We start from the raw sequence: 23540 nt of genomic DNA, 5'->3' as shown, positions 1-23540 counted from the left end.
GAAGACCGGCGCTCCAGGAAACGATGTCCAGGTTGCCCTGAGAAGTAAGGCAGGGCCATGCCAAACAACCCAGGCAACCTGAGATAAGGAGAAGCGGCCTCGGGGAGTCCCCTAAAAAGAATGACCGTGTCTATAAGTCCCCACGAGGAGGGGAGATAGAACATCGAGTCTGGCTTGAACGCTGGTTACGCATTTCAAGCAGGCTGCGCGAATGTCGTGCGCAGACTGCCATAGCAGGCAGTCGGAACGCGACCATGGGACTGTGCTGATGAGTCCGTGCGTGCTGATGAGCGTGTGACGCGGCACTCAGACAGCCATGGGTCGGTTCGCTTACGTGAGGCGTGTGCTATAGGCCAGCCTGCACGTACGTCACGACTGGATACCGGCCAATGCATAGTGGGTTGTGCAGGGGCGTAGTTAGCCCGTTGGAATGTGTCCCGGTGCCCTCCGTAATTCCATAGGCTTGCGCTATGGCTGGACGGGCCGCGAACATTGCCTCCGTGGTGGTCCGCTCCTGGCAAGCTCTATGCTTGGCAAATGATACCGCATGTTCCCGCACTCCTCACCACCACCTGTGTGTGGGTGGTGAGGGATAAATGTATGCCCCTCAGCAGATAGGTCTGCGAGGCTCGGAATCCCGCAAGGAACCCTCCCCTCTCTCCACGACCTAGCATACTGAGCGACCTTGGCTACCGCTACCGTCCAAATGCATGGCCGCAGGGCCGTATAAGATGCATAGAGAAAGGGAGTCGAAAGACTCCAATGATAACGTAGGGTTGTTGGCCACCCAACTGATCAACTGGCGCCCTAATACCGATAAATAATGACGGGCGAAGGTAATGGTAAAACCCGTAGTGTGAGTAGCCCCTCACACTGACGGGAATAACGTTACACAACCTAGAGCGTGCCACGACGATCAGTTGTACAAAATCGAATGTTAGCGGTCAAAATTAACCCTTTCGCTACTACGGGCCACTATAGTGGCCTTTCATAAGATGCCACTGAGGTACTACGGGCCACTATAGTGGCTCTCCGCAAGATGCCACTGAGGTACTACGGGTCACTATAGTGGCTCTCCGCAAGATGCCACTGAGGTACTACGGGACGTTAGAAATACCCTGGAATACTCTTTATTTATAAATACCCTTCGGAAAAAAATTTGTTCGTTCGAGAACATTCAAGCAGTATGGGTTCTCCGCCGCGGTACTCTCGCTGACGATCGGCGTTGCGTAACGTGCAGTGATGTCGCGGCACTCCGTTCAGCAGAAGTACCGCGGCGGAGAACCCGCCCATAGCGAAAGGGTTAAATATACTGGAAACTATTAGTTTTATACACAAAAAATTCGAATAAAGAAAAATTATGTAGCCTGATAAAACAGCTATTGATTGAATTTTTATATAATTTTTTGTAGTGTTTTGAAGGTCACTTTGAAATTTTTTAATTTAATATCTAAAATTTGTACCTATTCTTGTGTAGCTTATTTCTCGAGTAATTCAAAGAAATGATTTATTATAACAACTACCCAGATAGCACAATCATTCTATAAATATTCATAGGATATGCTGAAATACTCTTTTGAGAAAATTCAGAAAATTTTATTCATAAAATAGTCTTTTTCGAATATCTTTTTATTTTTTGTTAATATCTTTTTTCTAATATTCTTAAAAAACATTCTTGGGGGTATTCAGTAACGAATATTTATTGAAAACATGTTGGTGAATTCTTAGGATATTCAAGAATAAATTTTTGTGTATGTGTGGATACCCATAAAAGAGTGCATTCTTAAAATATTCATTAAGGAATATTCACACACACACAGAGCAAATAAACGTTAAAGTAAACTATTACAATATTGGAGAAAAAGCTTTGCAATATTTGAGAACCAACGTATTATGGCCGTTTTAAAATTCACTGGCAGTACCATCAGTGATGTCATTTCTATAAGATTGTGTGATATAAAATATAGAAATTTGATTGCCGGTAGTACTGCCACTGAATTTTGAAATACGAACTATATTAGATGAACACATAAATACTGAGTGTACCAACTTAATTTTGTCGCCTTTAATTATTTCGAAAATAGTTGTGCTTTGGAAATGTGTAAAATAAGTTTTTTTAGATTTCAAGTGGGAAAAAGTGAATCTTATTGGTTGGTCCTTATTAATGAGTATAATATTTCGAACAGACATATTTGTACAAGAAAATAAAATTATATGATAAACCTATTCTCACTTGATTGACATGAAATATTTAGTTTTCTTAGAAGAAAGTTGCACGTTTGGACTAGTGGGTTAAGGCAGCAGACTACTAAGCGAAGTATAACGAACGTCACCGATTCGAATTCTACTAAGAATAGAGGTATTTAAGTATTTTGCTGGCTGGATTCAGACTGTACTGGAGTCAGACATATTTTATATTTGAAATAAACAAAGTCCTGCTTTATAATTTAATTACTAATGATAAAATATAAAATTATAGATAGAACATAACAAAATGTAGAATATCAGTATGTACTTTTATATTAGCTTCTAATACCATTTTAGGCAACTACCTTAACACGAGATATGGCTTTTCAGTTATATAATTAAATCATTAGGATTAGTGGATAGCTATTGAGAAAAGAGTATTTGAACTAATTAAATTCTGTACGTGTTTATTAAATTTTATTTTAAATTTTTTATCTAGAATACTCAGAGTACCTACGGAAATCTAGAGAATGTCCGTAGATATCTTACAGAGAATTCAATGAATATTTAAAAGAATATTCATAGAATCAAGAGACACGGTAGTATCTCGACGGCAAGTACACATATATATAGTCGAGCGCTACCGTGTAACTTATACAGTAAGTTTAGCCGTCCCAATTTTTAAATCGACGTATCTCTGTGAATTATGTATTGTCACGATTTAACCATAGCATATGTGAATAAGGTTTTCAAAGAACTTTCGAATGAGACCTCGGACATTAAAAACGGTTCACGCAATCCAGAGATCTCGTACTCTGTTGTCTATATATATATACCGAAATATTACGATTCTTCTTTTTCTCCTTCAATCCTCGGCGGATGTCTTCGTCCTGAAGTTAGTCGCTTTGACGTCATTTTTCTACTACTGCGCTGCCAACCCATTTTTGACTTTGACAGTTTTGCTCTCTTTAATGATAATGAGGTTGTATTTAGTAATGTCTCGTTCGAATTTTGATCTGACGTATTGTCAACTGTGTGTGTATCTAATTAACCTGACGCAGTGAGGCTAGTTTGTGGTTAAAAGTGTCAATTTAGCAAATCCACAAAAACTACCAATTAATTATAATAAGAGGAACCAATAATTAGATAAGTATAACATTCTATTTTACAATATAGAATGCAATAAGCTTTGTGGTACTTTGTGAAGTTTCTTTTTCAGATTAAATGAAAATAAAACAGCCCCTTTTTCATTGCGGAGGATAGAACTGACTGGATAACCTGAGATTTATATTCATAACTTTGCTAATGAAAAGTTTACGTTAAATATTAATGTGCATCAATCAGTATCAGGATTATATTAATAGGTAGAAATTGTTAAGGTATTTGAAAATCATATATGCTATACTTTAAGTCATTAAAATCAATAACAAAATGCATGTTTCAATCTTTCTCTTTTTTAAATTGATATGGATACCAAATGTCGAAAAGATTATATCCTACATTTGAACAATTTTCCTGGAGACAATAAAATTTTCTTATTACTGTATACGATTAGAAAAAAGTAGATGAATATTTGCTTTACGTTTTATTTAATATTCAATGATAATATAAAAGAAAATTTAAACCAAATATTTACCTCTACGCCTCTCTAATTAAAGTAAAAAGAAATTATTATCGTCTCCAAAATATTGTATAAATTTGGTATATGTTCTTTCAGAAAAATAGTATGAATATGTTATTAATAAATAATAATCTAGCATTCCTGATTTTATAAAATAAATAGTAGAGTCTGTATTTTCATAAAAAGAAGTCGTTTGCAAAAGAACTGTAGTCTATTAATAAGCACAGTTAACTCTACGTATAATTTTCAAAAGATGATAAATATATATAATAGTGTCAGCAATATCGCATAAGCCAAGAAAATTAAATAGTACAGCTAGTAAAATATTAAAGATTAAAAAATATAAACTGTAGAAATAGCTGTTCATCTATTACCAAAATTAAATTAAATGGTTGCGAAATTAATAGGATATTTGCAAATATCACATACTGTACACCATCTTAAACACATCTAACTATCAAGTTGGATAAAAAGTAATAAAAATGGCTTTTGCATTATGTATGGTGTATAAGGTAACAATAAAAGCATCTTTGAGTTGACTTTAAAAAATGTTAAACAAATAATATATAATAAGTTTAACAGATTTCAGAAAATATATTAAATAAAATATTTAATAACTAGCAAAAATCTACTAGATATTAGGCTATAAATTTCTATGGACATAATACGTAGTGTATGTCTTTCATTTCTTATCTTGCTTGTGCAATTATTAAATTCTGTATTGAAGTATACCAAATTTAAAACTACAATAAAATACTCTAATTTTTGTATGAAATCTGGTAGAATGCAAATTTTATGCGTAAGACCAGACCCTGCAAAAATGTCAAAAAGTAACTAAATTTTCATCAATGTTATGAACATTTAAAGCCTTAAGGTCCATTTTCCCTTCAAAATATATAAAAAAATTACTAAATTCACATCATGATGTGAATTTAGGGCCTTGTATTTTAATTTCTTTTCAAAATGCATTAAATTTGTATTAATTAGCATTTTATAAGAAAAGCTTGCAGGTTATTTTGGGCATAAAATCTTGGAAATATAATTCAAGTATAGTCAGTGAATATTACGAGGAAACTCTCCAAAAGTGTAATTATGATACAAATTCATCATTGCATCATTTTGTATTTTATTTAATAGATTATTAAGTTAATGTCTGAATTAAAATTTTACATTTTGCAACAATATGGACATTGGAAAATGTTTCTTTAGCTTGTATTAATTAAAACAATTATTTACTTTTATTTTCTACATTCTAACAAATGTTATAAGATCCCACAAAAAACAAGCTTCGGTTGTAAAAAAAGGCGGCAAGTACATAAACCATCTAGCATAAAGAATATAGTAAAATTATCCAATTAAAAAAAGTAGTGAAATCCAAATATTAGGCAAGTGTATTTTTTCACCTTTGCAAAAGTTAAATTTTGAAAAAAAAAAGGAACAAAAAAGTTACTTGCCGGGCCCGTAATGTCCATGCACAGTAGAATCGTCTGTGGTTTGGCTAACTTCACTCTGTATTTTAACATGAAATTTGCTGTACTACGCTATACCTGAATCTCACACACGATTCAATTTCCCACTGTGCATGGACATTACGGGCCCGGCAAGTAACTTTTTTGTCCCTTTTTTTTTTCAAAAAAATTTAACTTTTGCTAAGGTGAAAAAATACACTTGCCTAATATTTGGATTTCACTACTTTTTTTAATTGGATAATTTTACTATATTATTTATGCTAAATGATTTATGTACTTGCCGCCTTTTCTTACAGGCGAAGTCTGTTTTTTGTGGGATTTAATTTTTTATAAGTATAACATTGAATTTTATAATATAATATGTAATATATTTTTTGGTACTTAATGAGATTTTATTTCAGATTAAATTATAATAACGTGTTTAATGTATCATTGTGCAGGCTTGAGCTGTAATATTAAATAGAAGAAGTCAGAAATGATAACAGTTGGCCATAGAAGGAGCCATAATGCCAAGTTAATGTTGAGAATTAAACCTAAGGAAAAGGTGGAGAAATGAAAAAATTTGAAAGCCAATTCTTGATAGTGAAAGGCTTGCAGGTGATTTTGGGCATAAACTCTTTGAAATATATATATATATCAATTAAATAATAAATTTGATGATAACATCATCTAGAAATGAAACAATGAAAAAAAGTCATCATTTTAATATTTTCCATGCGATAGAACATACGGTGAATAGATTTGGGAATTTGAAAGCAATATACCTAAAACAAGAGGCTTCCATTGCATTAATTGGTGTATTTTCTAGTTTATATTAATCAAAAGAAAATATAAATGGCACTAGTCTGCTCGAGAAAGTGCCATAAAGCAATGTTGATATTGAAAGTAACAGCTCACAAAATGGTGGAAAATTGAGTTTATTTATAAGAAAATCCTTGAATGTGAAGGGCTTACAGGTGATTTTAGGCATACAAGTTAGTATTAGAAACCACAGTTGATGAAAATTATAATAAAATCATGTAGATGTGTAAATATGAAAAGAATTCATGATTGCAATATTTCATATGTAATAAAGCATACAGCGTATAAATTTAGGAAACTGAAAGCAGTATACCTAAAAAACAGAGGCTTCCATTGCATTAACTGATATATATTTTACAGTTTATATTAATAAAAAGAATATATAAATGGCACAAGTTTACCAGAGAAAGAGCCATAATGCAAAGTTGATAGTGAGAGTAACACATAAGAAAATGGTGGATTTAGAGGTATTTTAACTACTATGTTTAATCTTGAGGAGATACTACGCATGTAGGAACTCCCTATTTGGAAATAAATATACACACACTTAAGGGAAAAAGCCCGAAGGCATGAAAAACCCTTTTTTATTCCAATTATTAAGTTCACAAAATCAAATAGCACAATTCTTACGTAATTAACACAGCTTATAACCTTTCATACTATTTCAGCGGTTTATCTTTCGATTTTTATTAGATCACATTCATAAAGCGATATAAAATTTCCTTGCAGCCGGGCTGCATCCTTGTTTGTTTCAATTCTTCCATCGTAAGCTGAAAGTAGCCGGGCTACAACGCCTTTGCGTTTGCTTTGGTTATAAAAGAATTGATTAAAGCAAGGATGCAGCCCGGCTGCAAGGAAATTTTATATCGCTTTATGAATGTGATCTAATAAAAATCGAAAGATAAACCGCTGAAATAGTATGAAAGGTTATAAGCTGTGTTAATTACGTAAGAATTGTGCTATTTGATTTTGTGAACTTGATAATTGGAATAAAAAAGGGTTTTTTATGCCATCGGGCTTTTTCCCTTAAGTGTGTGTATATTTATTTCCAAATAGGGAATTCCTATATGCGTAGTAGCTCCTAAAAATTAAACATTTGGTGCCTACAGTGAGGTATTCACGGACCAGATCATTAACGTAACGACATCGAGAAGATAGTGGTTGGCAACAGATGGAAAATCAAAGGTTAGCTTCACATCGATAAGATAGCGGTTGGCAACATAACCTACTACAATTCGAGTCAACGGAGATCAAGTAACAGCGGTGAGCGGCGCAACGTACTTCACGTAAAACGGACATCGAGGAGATGTCAAGGCCACCACGACACGAAAATCAAAGAAAGGAGAGCAGTCAACAACGAAACGGCGAGCGAAATTTATATAAGATTAATATTCATATATTTTATGCTTACAGTCAGTTTATAAGAACGAATAGATTTAGTGTAAGATCGGTTCTCACCCCAGCATTAGATTAAAAGAATAGAGTTGAAAAATCAGAGCAAAACAATGGAGCGTAACGATAGAATTAAATTTATAACTCAAAAACGAGCTACATTGAAAGCACAAATCACTATATTAAACAACGTGGTCGATAATGATAACTTGGATCATATTAATATACGTTTAAGATTCGAGCATTTTTAAGATCATTTCAAAAATTATGAGGACTTGCATGATGAGTTAGAAATTCTTGAGCCCAGTGATGATCATTTCGAGGACATGCTAGAAGTTCAGGATCGGTATTATAGTCTGGCTAGCAAAATGAATAGGATGTTAAATATAGGCACTTGCAGTAATTCAGAAAAGTCAGTCAATAGTTCCTTAGAAGCATTACGAAATGAGCCGGTTAAAAGGATTAAATTGCCGGTCGCGCAGCTTCCTAAATTTTCAGGTGACATAGAGCAATGGTTATCTTACAAGAACACGTTCGTCACGATGATAGACTCTAGAGAGGATATCACTGACCTACAAAAGTTCTTATATTTAAAGGACTCTGTCAAAGGAGGCGCTTTAAATAAAATAGCAGTTTACGATGCAAGTGATGCTGGTTATAAATTGGCATGGAATTTGCTGGTCGAAATTTACGAAAAAAAGAGAATATTAATAAGCAAGCATTTGGATGCAATTATTGATATACCTACTCAAATTAGAAATACTAGCATGGAATTAACACAAGCAGTTGATAGTTTAAAACAACACACAAACGTATTGGCAATTCTAGGTATACAGATAGACGAGCATATTTTAATAAGGTTAATAGAAAGATCATTTCCTTTAAATATTCGCTCCAGATGGGAGGAAACTTTAAGTTTGAATGAGTTTCCTTCGTTGAAAAATTTATATAATTTTGTGGCCGGAACAGCATTCAAGTTAAACATTATGGAAAATGAAAAAAATCACAAAAGAAACACGAGCAATATATAGCAAAATTATCAGTATAAAATAAGAAGAAGCGGGGATACGTGCGTCATGGTAACCGCAGTTTATAAACAAAATTGTATCTTATGCCAAAAAGACAGACACGCTGTATATAGATGTCCATTATACAATAAAATGACGATCGCTCAGAGATGGGAAAAAATTTAAAAATTAGGAGTTTGTAAAAATTGTTTACGTAATCATCATAATCCTTGCTCTTCGATCAAATGTAGAATATGCAATTGTTTCCATCATACTTCTTTACAACGGGATAAAGTTAGGGAAGAATCTTATTATTTAGATAAAAAAAAGCAAAATTGAGTGCTCTTCCGTGGACAAGGCAAATCAAGAGAATAATAATAGACGTAATGCAGTCGCAATGCAAGCGATCGCGACACGTGCTTTTTCACAATTGATAATGACTGCTGAAGTAAAATTAATAAGCTCTACAGGAAAGTTAATCAACTGTCGAGCATTGATGGATACCTGTGCAACTGCGAACTTCTTAACAGAAGGCATGGCTCGTAAGCTTAATTTGCGCGTTGAAACATGTGATTTTACGATCAATGCTATTGACAATATGCGCACTACAGCAAAAGGAATAGCAAAAATAACTTTTCAATCGATTCACGGTCAATTTAGGAAAGGCTTGACATGTTTAATAGTACCGCATATTTCTGGTTTTATTCCTAGTGAAGTTTTCCCTCGTGAGGATGTTAGAATTCCTTCAAATATTAAGCTCGCGGATCCTCAGTTTCATTTGCTACAAAGAGTGGATCTTCTTATAGGTTTGGGTGCTACGTTATCATTATTGAGTGTGGGCCAATTAAATTTATTCAGGAATGATTGTGATCTTTATGTTCAAAAAACGTTAATAGGCTGGGTGATAGTAGGAGAAGTTTCAAGTAAAGAACAGAAGATGGAAGAAATTTGTAGATTGGCTACCATAATGCAGTGTTTCGCAGCGCCAAGTGTAGAGCAGAAAGAACGAAATAAGATTGTCTCAGATGAATGCGAAATACATTACAAATTGAATACCACTCGGAATATGCGAAGGTAGATATATTGTTCGATTACATTTCAAGGAGAACAGACCGGATTTAGGAAATACTAAGGCAATCGCCATGAGAAGGTTTTACGGATTTATTCGTAGATTCAAAAATGACTCTGATGTGGCTAAAGAATATTGGAACGTCATGCAAGAGTATATAGATAAGGGGCATATGGCACTCGCGAATTCTAAATTAGAAGAAAGATATTATTTGCCTTATCACGCGGTGATAAAGAATGAAAGTATTACTACAAAGGTTAGAGTTGTGTTCGATGCGTCAGCCAAGGGGGATAAAGGCGTATCATTAAATGACGTTTTATTAACAGGACCAGTTATACAGAACAAGTTGTTCGAACATTTGGTTCGCATTCGTTTGAGCAAGTATATGACTACAGCTGACATTGAGAAAATGTACAGGCAAATTCTGGTTCATTCTGATGACAGGCGCTATCAGAGATTAATATGGTTCCATCAGGGTGAAATACGAACTTTTGAACTTGAAACTGTGACTTTTAGAGTATCTTCTTCCTCTTTTTAGCCATACGTACTTTAAAGCAGTTGGCTGAGGATGAAAGCGATAAGTATCCCATAGGTGCGAAAGTATTAAAAGAAAATTTATATCTTGATGACTTATTGACGGGTGCTGATACATTGCAGGAAATTATGTTAATAAGAGAAGAACTAATAGCATTGTTAAGAAAGGGGGGATTTAAAATTCGTAAATGGGCGTCTAATAATCATCAGGCGATTGAATTTGCTGGCGAAAAAATGTCAGATATTGAATTTTTAAAAGACGAGACAATTATAAAAAAAACGTTAGGAGTATTTTGGAATGCAGCGAAAGATGAATTTTCATATAAGGTCCAATCTATAGATATAACAGAAAAAATCACCAAACGAATTATATTGTCAGAAGTAGCTAAAATCTATGATCCAATCGGACTATTAGGTCCAATAACGTTTATGGCGAAAATTATAGTGCAAGAATGTTGGAAAAACAAAGTTCATTGGGATGAGACGTTAAGCTTAGCGTTAAAGGAGAAATGGTCAGTATTTGCCAGGCAATTAGCATTATTGAGTGAGCTGACAGTCAAACGATATTTATTTGTAGATTCAGCACGGGAAATTCAAATACATGGATTTTGTGATGCTAGCAGGTTGGGATATGGGGCTTGTTTATATTTAAAATCTATAGGTTCAGGAGGCCATGTAATAACTCGATTAATTTGCTCTAAGTCACGAGTGGCATCTTTAAAGGAAATCAGTATTCCCCGAATAGAATTGAATGGTGCTTTAACGCTCGTGCGTCTATATGAAGAGATCCGATCTCTAATGAAAATTCGAATTGAAAAAATAGTGTTTTGATGTGACTCTACCATAGTGTTGCATCGGATAAACAAATCGCCGTTGATATTGAAAACTTACGAGGCAAATCGTGTAAGAGAGATACAATCGTTAAGAGAGACTGTCGAGTGGAATCATGTTCAAACGCAAGAAAACCCAGCGGATTGCTTATCAAGAGGGCAAATGACAAATGAATTTCTGAAAAATAAAACATGGTTCGAAGGGCCTGCTTGGCTCAAACAGCAAGAAAGTTCATGGCCCCCATCAATTATAGTTTATAAACAGAATGATGAAGGAGAAAGAGTTAAGATGTGTTTTTTAACTGAAAAAGATAGAATTAAAATTATCGAGCGGTTTTCTTCATATTCAAAGTTAATTAGAGTTATAGCATACTGTATGCGTTTCGTTAAAGTAAATAAAAATCGAGGAGTTTTAAGCAACGAAGTGATTAAACAAGCAGAAATTAGAATAAAAATTATTCAAACCGAGCGATTTAATACCGAATTAAAATGTTTAAGAGAAGCACGAGTAATTAAAGAAAATCGATTAGCTTCATTAAATCCTTTCTTGAATAACGATGAATTAATATGTATAGGGGGAAGATTAAGAAATGCTAATATACCTACATCTCAAAAAAAAAAAAAGCATTCTATTCTATTACCTGCGCGTAGTCATCTTACCGATTTGATCATTAGGGAATATCATGAGAGATATTATCATGCTGGGGTGCAGACCACGTTGTATTCAATAAGACATCGATTTTGGATTTTGGATGGAAAGAACCAGGTTCGAAAGATCGTACGCAGTTGCGTCCGATGTATCAGATTTAATGTTAAACCAAATGATTATAGAATGGCTGATTTATCTGTATCACGTGTAGAAATATCTATACCCTTTTTTTCACACTGGTATAGATTTTTTCGGACCTATGTGTGTAAAGGAAAGAAAATATCGAAATAAAAATCGAATAAAAGAATATGGGTGTGTGTTCATATGCATGGCATCCAAGGCGGTACACATCGAAATTGTAAGTGAATTGTCTTCTCGAGTCAAAATTTTAAGTCTCCCTCAGTTCTAAAAAAACCCTAAAGAGTTCTGAAATAATCCTTTGTACTTCTACAATACCATTTAAATCCTTAAAAATCCTATTTTAATTCTAACTAAACCTAAATAATCCTCCAGTAAGGTCTTAGAAGACTTTTAATGTAGTCAAATCTTCTTCGATCCTTAAAAATCTTATTTGATCCTTTTTAGACCTTATAAAATCTTCCAATAGACTTTTTCAGGATTTCTTAAGATTAAACAAATTGCTATTCTTTTATAGCCCTCTTAACGCTTAAAAGTTTACATGTTATATCGTGATATATATACATGCAATAAATGAAGCAACCAATTACTGATTTAGATTTATTTTAAGGATTAAATAACATTTCCGAAGGGATAAACACATTTTTTAAAAATATAAGAAAAATAGATTGCTAGAAATTTATAACACCGTTAACAATTGCAATAAACATTTAAATTAACAAATATGTTGTCATAGTTATATTCTGACACTCTGAAATCTGTCCGTTTTTACGCGTGGAACCCTTAAAAGTTCAATTTTAAGCCTATACTTTATTAAGTAGCAAACAGCCGAGTGAGTTAAATGCTGGATTAGTATTCACAGGGTCCCAGGTTCGAATCCCGTCAAGGATGATAAGATTTTTTCACCAGGAAAAATTAAATAGTTCAGTTCAAAGGTACGTTATGACTATATATATACATATAAAAATCAAATAAATACATATATATATATGCTGTAAAATTATAAAACCTTTCATGCCAATGCAATGTACATTGTACATTAATCTATACGTATAAGTTGAAATAATTTAAAGCATAAAGGAGAGGTACAATTTGATACAGTGTAAGTATAACTGTATAGGTTTCGCCTTAATGTTCGAAAGTATTTTTTGTTTCAAAACATGTAAAACTATACGTTTCATAGTGTATTATAGAAATAACACCCCTTGAAGTGAATCGGAAATGATTACAAGAAATGAATGCATTTATGTGTGCATGAAAACAATAAACTTAAGATTTGCAGTGTACACTTTAAAATATAATAACATACAGAGTTATATAGGCTTAATATTTAATTAATCTAAAGATTTATGAAAGCCTAGCGTATTAAGAATCTAAATCCTAGATTCTCCACTATCAAGTCTACCGGAAGACTTAAAAAGGATTGTGCAGGATTTTAGAAATCTTATTGAATTCTAAACACTGCTGAATTGTTCACTTTCCGATACTTTTCAGACTTTTGTAGGATTTGGTTTGTATACAAAATAACGTCTGGTATAATTCTAAATTATCCTTTTGATAGAATCGTTTAGGATTATAGTAGATCTTAGATTTTGACTCGGGATTCGGATGCTTTTATAGCGGCTTTACGAAGGTTTAGCGGAAGAAGAAGTATGCTCGCGAATATCTATACTGATAAGGGAACTAATTTCGTAGGAGCGAATAGAGAATTAAGGAATGTATATGCTTTATTAGAATCGAAAGAATTTAAGAGTAAAAAAGATGAATATATCTTAAAGAATAAAGTACATTGGCATTTCAATCCACCGCTATCGCCCCATTTTGGAGGTTTATGGGAAGCGGACGTAAAATCGTTTAAGCATCACTTTAAGCGTGTCGTTGGTGACAGATTACTCACTTTAGAGGAATTAAACACCTTTGCCGTTGAAATAGAAGCAATTTTAAATTCTAGGCCCTTATGTCCTATTTCTTTCGATCCAAATGATCCATTATCTTTAACACCGGCACATTTGCTCATAGGAAAGCCGTTGATTGGGATGCCAGAATCCGATGTTTCTTGTATCCCGGATAATCGACTAAATTCATGGCGGATAATCCAAAAGATACGTTTAGATTTTTGGAGAAGATGGCAAACTGAATATTTAAGCGAATTACAAAAACGGAGTAAATGGTTATATCCGGGAAAGGATGTTACGATTGGATCTGTAGTATTATTAATTAAGAAAAACCAGACTTGTATGCATTGGTCGATGGGAAGAGTATTGGAAGTTCATTCTGGTGATGATGGAATAGTGCGAGTAGTGACATTAAGAACTGCTAAAGGCAATATTAAGAGAAATATAAGGGCAATTTGCCCCCTAATTGATTGTAAATAAAAATTTCATCGCATCGCTCTCAACGGGGGGAGGATGTTCGATTCTGCTTATAGTAACAGGAATGAATAATAGCTTAATTCGATTAATCGATTATGTTAGTTGGGCAAATTAGTTGCCACCCAAAGAGATTGAGAGTTTTTTGTTTTCAGCTCTGTAATAAGTCAGTATCTTGGTAACAGTCCACTGGAACGGATGTATCAGTTCAACCCGGTTGATAATAAAAAATTAATAACTTATCCGATAAGTTTGATTTACAGCGAAAGGCTAAGATCCGGTCTTCATGTGAAAGTGACAGGAACCCGGTTTCCTTTAATCAATTCTTTTATAACCAAAGCAAATGCAAAGGCGTTGTAGCTCAGCTACTTTAAGCTTACGATGGAAGAATTGAAACAAGCAAGGATGCAGCCCGGCTGCAAGGAAATTTTATATCGCTTTATGAATGTGATCTAATAAAAATCGAAAGATAAACCGCTAAAAAGTATGAAAGGTTATAAGCTGTGTTAATTACGTAAGAATTGTGCTATTTGATTTTGTGAACTTGATAATTGGAATAAAAAAGGGTTTTTCATGCCTTCGGGCTTCTTCCCTTAAGTGTGTGTATATTTATTTCCAAATAGGGAGTTCCTACATGCGTAGTAGCTCCTCAAGATTAAACATACTATATTCTTAAAAAACGTTATGAAATCCCACAAAAAACAGACTTCGTCAGTAAAAAAAAGACGGCAAGTACATAAATCATCCAACATAAATAATATAGTGAAATAATATTTACAATTAAAAAATTAGTGAAATCCAAATGTTAGGCAAGTATATATTTTTATCATGGCAAAAGTTGAAATTTTGAAAAAAATAGTAACACAAAAAATGACTTGCCGGATCCGTTGTACGCAATGGCATAAAATAATCACATTTTGAAATTATGAGAAGCAACGCTTGTATTGTAAGATAACGACTTACGTATGAAAATTACGGGCATGGCAAGTAACTTTTTTGTGTTACTATTTTTTTCAAAATTTCAACTTTTGCCATGATAAAAATATATACTTGCCTAACATTTGGATTTCACTAATTTTTTTAATTGTAAATATTATTTCACTATATTATTTATGTTGGATGATTTATGTACTTGCCGTCTTTTTTTTACTGACGAAGTCTGTTTTTTGTGGGTATATACTTGTCTACCATTTGGATTTTAATAATTTCTTTAATTCGAATATTTTATTTTAATATATTATTTACGCTAGACGATTTATGCATTTACTGTTCTTTTTTACAGGTGAAGCTTGGTTTTTGTGGTATAGTACGATTAACCAAAAGATATTATTTAAAATTATGATAATTATAATTATACAATAAAACTCGATTTATTAAAAAGATTAGAGTTATTAATTATACCTTACCTTTTCATGAACTGATGGACGTATTTTATTGAAAGCGGTAACGAAATGACGCATGGATATTACAGCCTTTGTAGAGGTTCCAGACATTATTTCCCTCAATGATTCTACCCCAGCTTCTCTTACCAACGCTGCTAGATCAGCACCGGTGTAACCATCACATTTCACATCTGCACCAATAACTGCCAGATCAACGTCTGCTGCTAATTTTGGTTTGGTTCCATTCTGTTAGAAACATTTATTAAAGTTAGGAATAAAATAATTATATAATATGAGATTCACAATAAATTGTCACAAATAATCTTTGTGCTTTAGAAAACCGAAAAGTATACAAAATTATTAGTAATTGTATAAAGATGGAAGCTTCTTTTTAGAAAATCTTCTTTATTAAGTCTTAACATTTCAATGTCAACTATGAGCTCTACGGCTATATGGGAAATTGACCCACTTCTATTCTAAGAAGGAAATCGCGAATCAGCATGCATGATAATAGTTGACAGGGCTTATGGCCGTGGTGGTAATTTCTAATTTTTACAGCCAATAAGATGAATGAAAAGGGGTACATATACGCAGAATAATAGTATATCTACGTGAGATGTGTGAATGTGGATTGGCTGTAGAAGTGCAAAAACTTGCATCTTTGGTTTAGGCATGAGACCATGTTTGTAAAATATTTTACTGGAATATTATCAATAGAGGGTGCTAAAAGTGATATCAGCATAAGTAGTTTTGATTCAAGTCTATACCAATCTCGTAAACATATCGATAGAATAATATATTATTACAATGTTTCAGAAAGCACTTGAGGTAAGCTACAAGAGTAAGTATTAAAATCTTGAGTAACTTCTAAATAACCTTTAACTAAGCTGACATTGCGGGATTTTCGTTTTTTATAAATTAATAATGCGAAAAGGAAAAGGGGGGGGAGGGAGTGAAAAAAACTCAACTATGTCATATTTTTTAACGTTATAAACGCGGATATTTGTTTTAATTTAATGTTAATTTACCCTTATTATTGAATTGTTATTCTATTTAACTTTTCGAAGTAATATCTACTTTTTCATGATCGGAGAGCATTCGGAGTCAATTTGACCTTATACAAATTATGATTACCGCTATTCTTAAGGTGATACATTGAGCGACAAAAAAGTACTTTCAAATTATTTTCTACAATTTTAGAAATTTAAATATTTCCATAGGGACCATGTTGGTTCATATTGATCCGCTTAATTGAAGTAAAGGCTTGTTTTTTGGATTAAATGAAAAATCAGATATTAATAATTATATTTTATTTTCTATCAATAATTTAGAAAAGGAAAGCCTTTACAAAGCTTTTCTAAAGTCCAGCGAGTAATTTGAGACTAAGAGAAACAAATGATCCTATAAATGTAAAAGTTTTTCGAAATAATCTTCTACATTTTTAAGAAAATTTCTTTCTTTTTGCTCTCAAATCATACTGAAGTTTGGTGAAGCGTCGTAAAGGCTTCTTTTTCTAAATTATTGATAGGAAATAAAATATAATTATTAATGTCCAACTATGTTTTTAATTGAAAAAACAAGTCATTACGTCAATTAAGCAGATCAATACGAACCAACTCGGTCCCTATAAAAATATTTAAATTTCTAAAATTGTAGAAAATAATTTGTCAGTACTTTTTTGCCGCTCAAGATATTTCCTTAAGCTAATTGATACCAAGAATAACATTAATAGCGTATAATGAAAATGTTAAGAATAGAAGTGTTCATTTTTTTCTACAATTGATTCTAGAAAATAAATTGAGGGCTTGGAAAGCTAACGCGACTCGCGCTCGAGGTAGCCCAGCCTAGTACGCAAGAGAGGGGATAATGTCTACTTACTGCAACGAATGTAATATTTCGACTAAATTTCCAATATTTTCAAATTGCAAATTCTCAGTTAATAATAGTCGGATTGACTTTTTCTGTTGCAAAATATTTGTGAATTTTCAGCGCTTCTGATGATTCCAGATGTATCATCAATTTGTCAAGAATATTATTAAATTCATTACATTTTCTACCTATTAAATATGTTGCTTATCGATTTATAAGATAAGTTTGATGCAAATTTAGGCTTGCCATCCCGTCCTCTTTTCCCCGCACATCATTCTCTTTCAAGCGAATTCCAAAGAAATTCAATAGGGGTATTTATAATTTTAATAAATAAATTAATAATATCATTGCTCCTGTAAAACTATTTTCAATAATAACAGTGTTTATTTCAATATGTCTAATGTGTCCGGGGTTATAAATGGGAACCTTAGATGCAATAGATATATTGTAAAAACATGAAATTTATAATTTGGTTTTTAAGCTCTACGATGAGTAAACCTTATTCATTGTTTTTAATAATTATTATGACAATTTAATTATATGTCTGAAATAGCCAGAAGCGCTGAAATTTCACGAATATTTTGCCATGAAAAAGAAGTCAATCCGACTATTATCAGCTGAGAAATCGAGATTTGAAAATATTGGAAATTTACTTGAAATATTACATTCGTTACGGTGAGTAAACGTTATTCTCTCTCTTGCATACCAAGCTAGGCTACTTCGAGCGCGAGTCGCGTTATGCTTTCCAAGCCCTCAATTATTGATTAAGGATTTTAAGTCGTTATATTTACTTTTACAAATCTAAAACTACGCAGGAAGTTTTTGTTCATGTTCCACCATATCCCCAGCGCGTTCGAGTTTGTAATATAGTCCAGTCAAATTAGTAAACAAAAAGAACACATTAAATCCATTGGTTTCGAATTGTGTTCCATTATTAAATTTTTATCATTGAAAACAGAAATTTAAAATACTAGAATACCTATGGGCTGTGCTAACGTCGACATCTTGAAAGGAGGCTAAATTGGAATATCTCGATTCCTATTAGATGAAGAAAGGTGTTTTCATACTTTTAATCGGAAAAATATTCTAAAAGTTTGGTATCAGAAGGTTTCCTGAACATTTTTATATTGAGAGTTGTAAAGAAGAAACTGCAAAACCTTTGATACACTTATGGTTATTATTAATTATATTGTTTCAGATTAAAGGGATGCAATGAGCGACTAAAACTCTCTCTATTCAAGTTTATCTTACAAACTATGAGGAATATAAACATTCTTGTAGACACTAAATTTACTCTTTTGACTATTCTCAAGGGTATTGCAAAGTCGGTTTCTCAAACTTATAAATAAAAATCATCAAAATTATAAATACTTATATTTTTGTTGCTTATAATAATATTGAAAAATAGACTTTGTAGCTCTTTACAGAAGAGTTGTATGAGTAAATTAAGAGACACGGCAGTGTCTCGAGGGTAAGTACTGTAACGAAGTTCCCTGTTACGTATACGAGATACCGAATAAAGAACATAAACGCTACCGAACAGTGGATATTATTAATCCCTACGTTACCGACTCGTGAGATAGGCTCACGAGTGGATTATAGCTAACGTCAAGGATAGACCCCGTTGACAGGCAGAGGCCCGGATGAAAAGACCGGCGCTCCAGTAAACGATGTCCAGGTTACCCTGAGAAGTAAGGCAGGGCCATGCCAAACAACCCAGGCAACCTGAGATAAGGAGAAGCGGCCTCGGGGAGTCCCCAAAAAAGAATGACCGTGTCTATAAGTCCCCACGAGGAGGGGAGATAGAACATCGAGTCTGACTTGAACGCTGGTTACACGCTTCAAGCAGGCTGCGCGAATGTCGTGCGCAGACTGCCATAGCAGGCAGTCGGAACGCGACCATGGGACTGTGCTGATATGTCCGTGCGTGCTGGTGAGCGCGTGACGCGGCACTCAGACTGCCATGGGTCCGTTCGAGTACGTGAGGCGTGTGCTATAGGCCAGCCTGCACGTACGTCATGACTGGATACCGGCCAATGCATAGTGGGTTGTGCAGGGGCGTAGTTAGCCCGTTGGAATGTGTCCCGGTGTCCTCCATAATTCCATAGGCTTGCGCTATTGCTGGACGGGCCGCGAACATTGCCTCCGTGGTGGTCCGCTCCTGGCAAACTCTATGCTTGGCAATGATACCGCATGTACCCGCACTCCTCACCACCACCTGTGTGTGGGTGGTGAGGGATAAATATATGCCCCTCAGCAGATAGGTCTGCGAGGCTCGGACTTCCGCAATGAACCCTCCCCTCTCTCCACGACCTAGCATACTGAGCGACCCTGGCTACCGCTACCGTCCAAATGCATGGCCGCAGGGCCGTATAAGATGCATAGAAAATGCAGTCGAAAGACTCAAATGATACCGTAGGGTTGTTGGCCACCCAACTGACAAACTGGCGCCCTGATACCGATAAATAAGGACGGGCGAAGGTAATGGGAAAACCCGCAGTGTGAGTGGCCCCTCACACTGACGGAAATAACGTTACAAATGGCGCCCAACGTGGTTTCTGATTATAGATTAATTATTCGGCGAACGAATAATCCACAAGTCCGAGAAGTTACCGGAAGTGTTGGAGTTTTCAGGGAATAGGTGGCCGACTATTTTCTGGAGGCTCGAAAACGCTGAAAAAGAAGGAAAAATCATCTGGTTGTAAAAGGGATCAATTTCTGTTAAGAATTGATAGCCTGATCGAATTGACGTTTTTATGTAGAATTCGAACAACCCATGCTAAGCTAACGGATAATTGGATGAGAACCACGGGCGCCAATATAATTTAATATTATATTCGCCCGTGTTAAAATCTAACGCTATCGAAAAGGCTGCTTGACTTGGCAAGTGACAGCTGAGCGCTTGTTGTAAACAAGTCGACCGGCTGAGCTGAGCCATGCTGCCTGGCGGAGCCCGACCGGCTAACTGTCAGAGCAGTTCAATTAGCCAGCTATCGAGATGTTGCCAAACATAATTACCGAATTAAGTGCAGAATCGGAAATTTGGCAACAGATGATAGCGCCTCGCTAACGCTCCGCGTACCGGCAAGTCGCCTCGCACCTCATCCTACCCTGGATCCCAACAGAACAATAGTTCTCTCCGTCTCTCTCTCTCTCTCTCAGCCTTCCTTGCTCTCTCCTGCCTCTTACAATGGCATCTCCAAACGCCTCGGCCTCGACCACGACTGCCGTCGTTAACGTCGGTCCCGGCCCAGCGCCTATGGCGCTGGACATCCTCGACGAGGATGCCCTTCTGGCTTCCCCGTCTACTGCGGGCCCGCCTGAGGGTCCCGCATCCGATCCCGTTCCCGTGGCGCAGGTTGTCCGTCAAACGCCAACCTGCGTTACTGTTATCGAGGTGGCTGGTAGCCCATCTGTTACCGAGGGGGTATCGAAACACTCTGTGGAGTCTAGGCATGAGGAGCTGGGTACGCAAGCACTCAGCGAATTAATGCAGCGACATTGCAGGATGCGTTCGGTAACCCCGACGCCTATGGAGGGGAGAAGTCAGGGTCTTCCTAGACGTAGTCTAGTGGAGTTGCTGGCTGCTCTCTTCCGAGCGGACCTGGACCTCTACCACGAAGTCGTGGCAGCGGTCGAGGTGGCCAAGGCACCTGTGCTGAGCACCCCTGTCCGTAAGCTCTCCCGAAAGGAGCGTAAGCGGGTCAGGGAGGTCCAGCGGGAGACAGCGGTAGCGGTTCCGGAGACGAAGCGACCGTCATACCCAGCTATGGCGTCCGTCAAGCCTTCAAATGGAGCAAAGCAGCCGTTACCGCCTAAGGTGACTCCAGCACCACCGGTGAAGAAGGAGAAGCCTTCCGATCCTGTGGCCACGCGCGCTACCGGCAATTTCGGCATACGTGTATGCTGGAATTGCAAGGGTAAGGGCCATCGGTTTTCCGAGTGTCCTACACCGGTTACGGATGCTTTGTGTAAGGGGTGTGGGTGCACCGGGAAAACGTTGCGCACCTGCCCTGCCTGTGGGCCGCATTGGGAAACAATCAGTCCATACGTGGCGAAAGCGGGTACGAACGTACCACGTAAGGTAATCGCGGCAAAACGCAGAACCGAGCGTGGGAAAGTACACGCCCAACCACGGCTTTCCGAGGCGACTCCGAAGGCAGTTCTCCAGGTGGTAACCCCACCGAAGGAAAATCCTTCGAAGCCGCTAAAGACGAAAGCGGCTCGTAAGGAGATTTGTATTGATAGGGTTTCGCAGTTAGTCGAGCCCTAGAAATACTTCTCCTGCAAGCTACCGAAATGTTATCGGTACGAGAAATCGTACGATCCCGCACGCTACCGTATACCTCGGTGAATTTCCCATCAATTTTCCATCCTATTTTCCTTCCTTTTCATTCCTTTCCTATCCATCCAAAACAAAAACAAAATTGATGGGCTTGAGCCAGTAAAGGCCAATGTTTTCAGGACGAGGTGAAACAGAGACCACACGTAGACCCTCTGTTGAAAAATGTTACCAGTACTGCCATCTAGAGGTAATCGACGGCAAGACGAATCAATAATTCGTCGAAGTGCTGCCGTCTGTTGTGATCGATGGTACTAGAGATCGATAATCTCGATCCTAGTGCTGCCATCTAGCGACCCGTAGATGAAGCACAGCTATCGAACGCCTAGATCGAAATTCGATTAATCGAAAGGCGATTGTTATCGAGCAGAAGCGATAAGTGAGAATACGAAAATCACTTAGATCGTCAGCGTATGTCCAAAAGCTCGGGTGGGGGTAACCTATCCAACGGACGGCTCACGGGGCAAAACAAAATTTTGCCGGATCACTCCAGCGACAACCCTTGGACTGAGCACACGAACAAGCACTATTATTGATACGTAGATGGCTGAGTCCACAGGACGGAAGAGGAGTACCGAGTCGGGCGACTCTGATGAGTTCGCAGAAACGACAGCTATTGATGCTTCCCAGGCAAACCTGGAGAAGATCTCGAGTCTAGACGAGAGAATGGAAAAACTGGAAGGGTTTTTCCAAGATTTCATTTCTCAAGTCCAGCAGGCTTTTGACAAGCTGCTGAAAAATAAGACTGATACCGAGGAAGCAGCAGTAGCAGCTGCTCCGGCTACCGAAAAGCGCGCTAGAGGCCGACCGCGGCCGCTCTACCGGCATCGGCCAATCAGGGTCAACCTTTGTTGACAGTGACAAGGCCGAGTGATGATCCTGAATCTCAACCGACATCGGACGATGCTTCGGCTGAAATATTCCAGGGGGCCTTCAGGACGAGGATCCTGAAGGGAAAACCTGGAAAGTCTACCGGTCAAGGGGATGACTGTATGCCCCGTTGGCGTGTTCTCGAATCTCTCCAGAGGTCAAACTTAACCTTTGCGGGCGATGGAACGGAGGCGGTTAAGAGTTATATTTATCGAACCGATGCCGTCCTGAACCTTCTCAGGGTAAGAGATTCCGACCTTGTTGACGTCTTTCCCCACATCCTAACAGGTGTGGCGAGGATGTGGTTGGAGGATAACGAATTCTCAACCTGGTCTGACATTAATTCCGCCTTAAGGTCTTCTTTCAGATCACAAACATGGGAGGAAGAACTAGAGACTGAGCTTCTAACAAGAACTCAGGGTGCTAACGAACCTGTGCGAGCCTATTTGCAGACTATACAGTCGTATATTCGGAAAATAGGCAGAGAAAGATCGGATTGGAGCCAAATCGCTATCGCGCACAAGAATATGTTACCGGTGTATAGAAGAGGTATTGCTATACACAAATACATGACGTATCGAGAATTCGAGCGGTTGGCGCCCAATTTCGAAGCCGCTTATAGGCCGTCATTAAAATACCGTCCACCTGCCGCGCCTGAGGAAAGCTTAGTTCCTGAGTTGGCATATACCGGCAGTCATGGAAGATCCCGAGAGTCTAGGCGACACGGTGTGCGTGCCCTAGAAGTGGATAAAACATCCAGCTCTGATACCGACGAATCAACAACGGAGGATTCGAATGATAACGAAGAGCATTTGAAAGCCTTCAAATCAACAAGGAACCGACAAAGAACCAGTTCCAAGTCGAAACCTTCGTTAGATAAGGCAGCTGGCAACAATAACAGCCGGCAGGGCTCAAAACGTAAACAACCGGGCCCGAGCGCTAACTGCTTTAATTGCGGGAAAGCTGGACACAGTTGAAGTGCGTGTAAAGAGCAGAGAACAATGTTCTGTT

The 23540-nt window shown here is 36.7% G+C and overlaps 1 protein-coding gene across 1 annotated transcript in view; it reads right to left on the bottom strand.

Annotated features, from left to right (window-relative positions):
- smid (nuclear valosin-containing protein-like smid) overlaps window positions 1-23540 on the bottom strand; it is a 63727-nt gene that overhangs the window by 6458 nt on the left and 33729 nt on the right. The window contains exon 10 of the mRNA XM_066743874.1: window positions 15473-15694. Within this exon, the coding sequence (XP_066599971.1) occupies window positions 15473-15694 (222 nt within the window). The remainder of the gene's footprint in view (window positions 1-15472; window positions 15695-23540) is intronic.

The sequence above is a fragment of the Prorops nasuta genome, unplaced genomic scaffold (genome assembly GCF_024137725.1).
Source record: "Prorops nasuta isolate Cenicafe-Biocafe unplaced genomic scaffold, Cenicafe_Pnas_1.2 PNAS00034, whole genome shotgun sequence".
Classification (NCBI taxonomy): Eukaryota; Metazoa; Arthropoda; class Insecta; order Hymenoptera; family Bethylidae; genus Prorops; species Prorops nasuta.
Note: the sequence above shows the minus strand (reverse complement) of the source record. Positions and strands in the feature narration are given on the sequence as shown.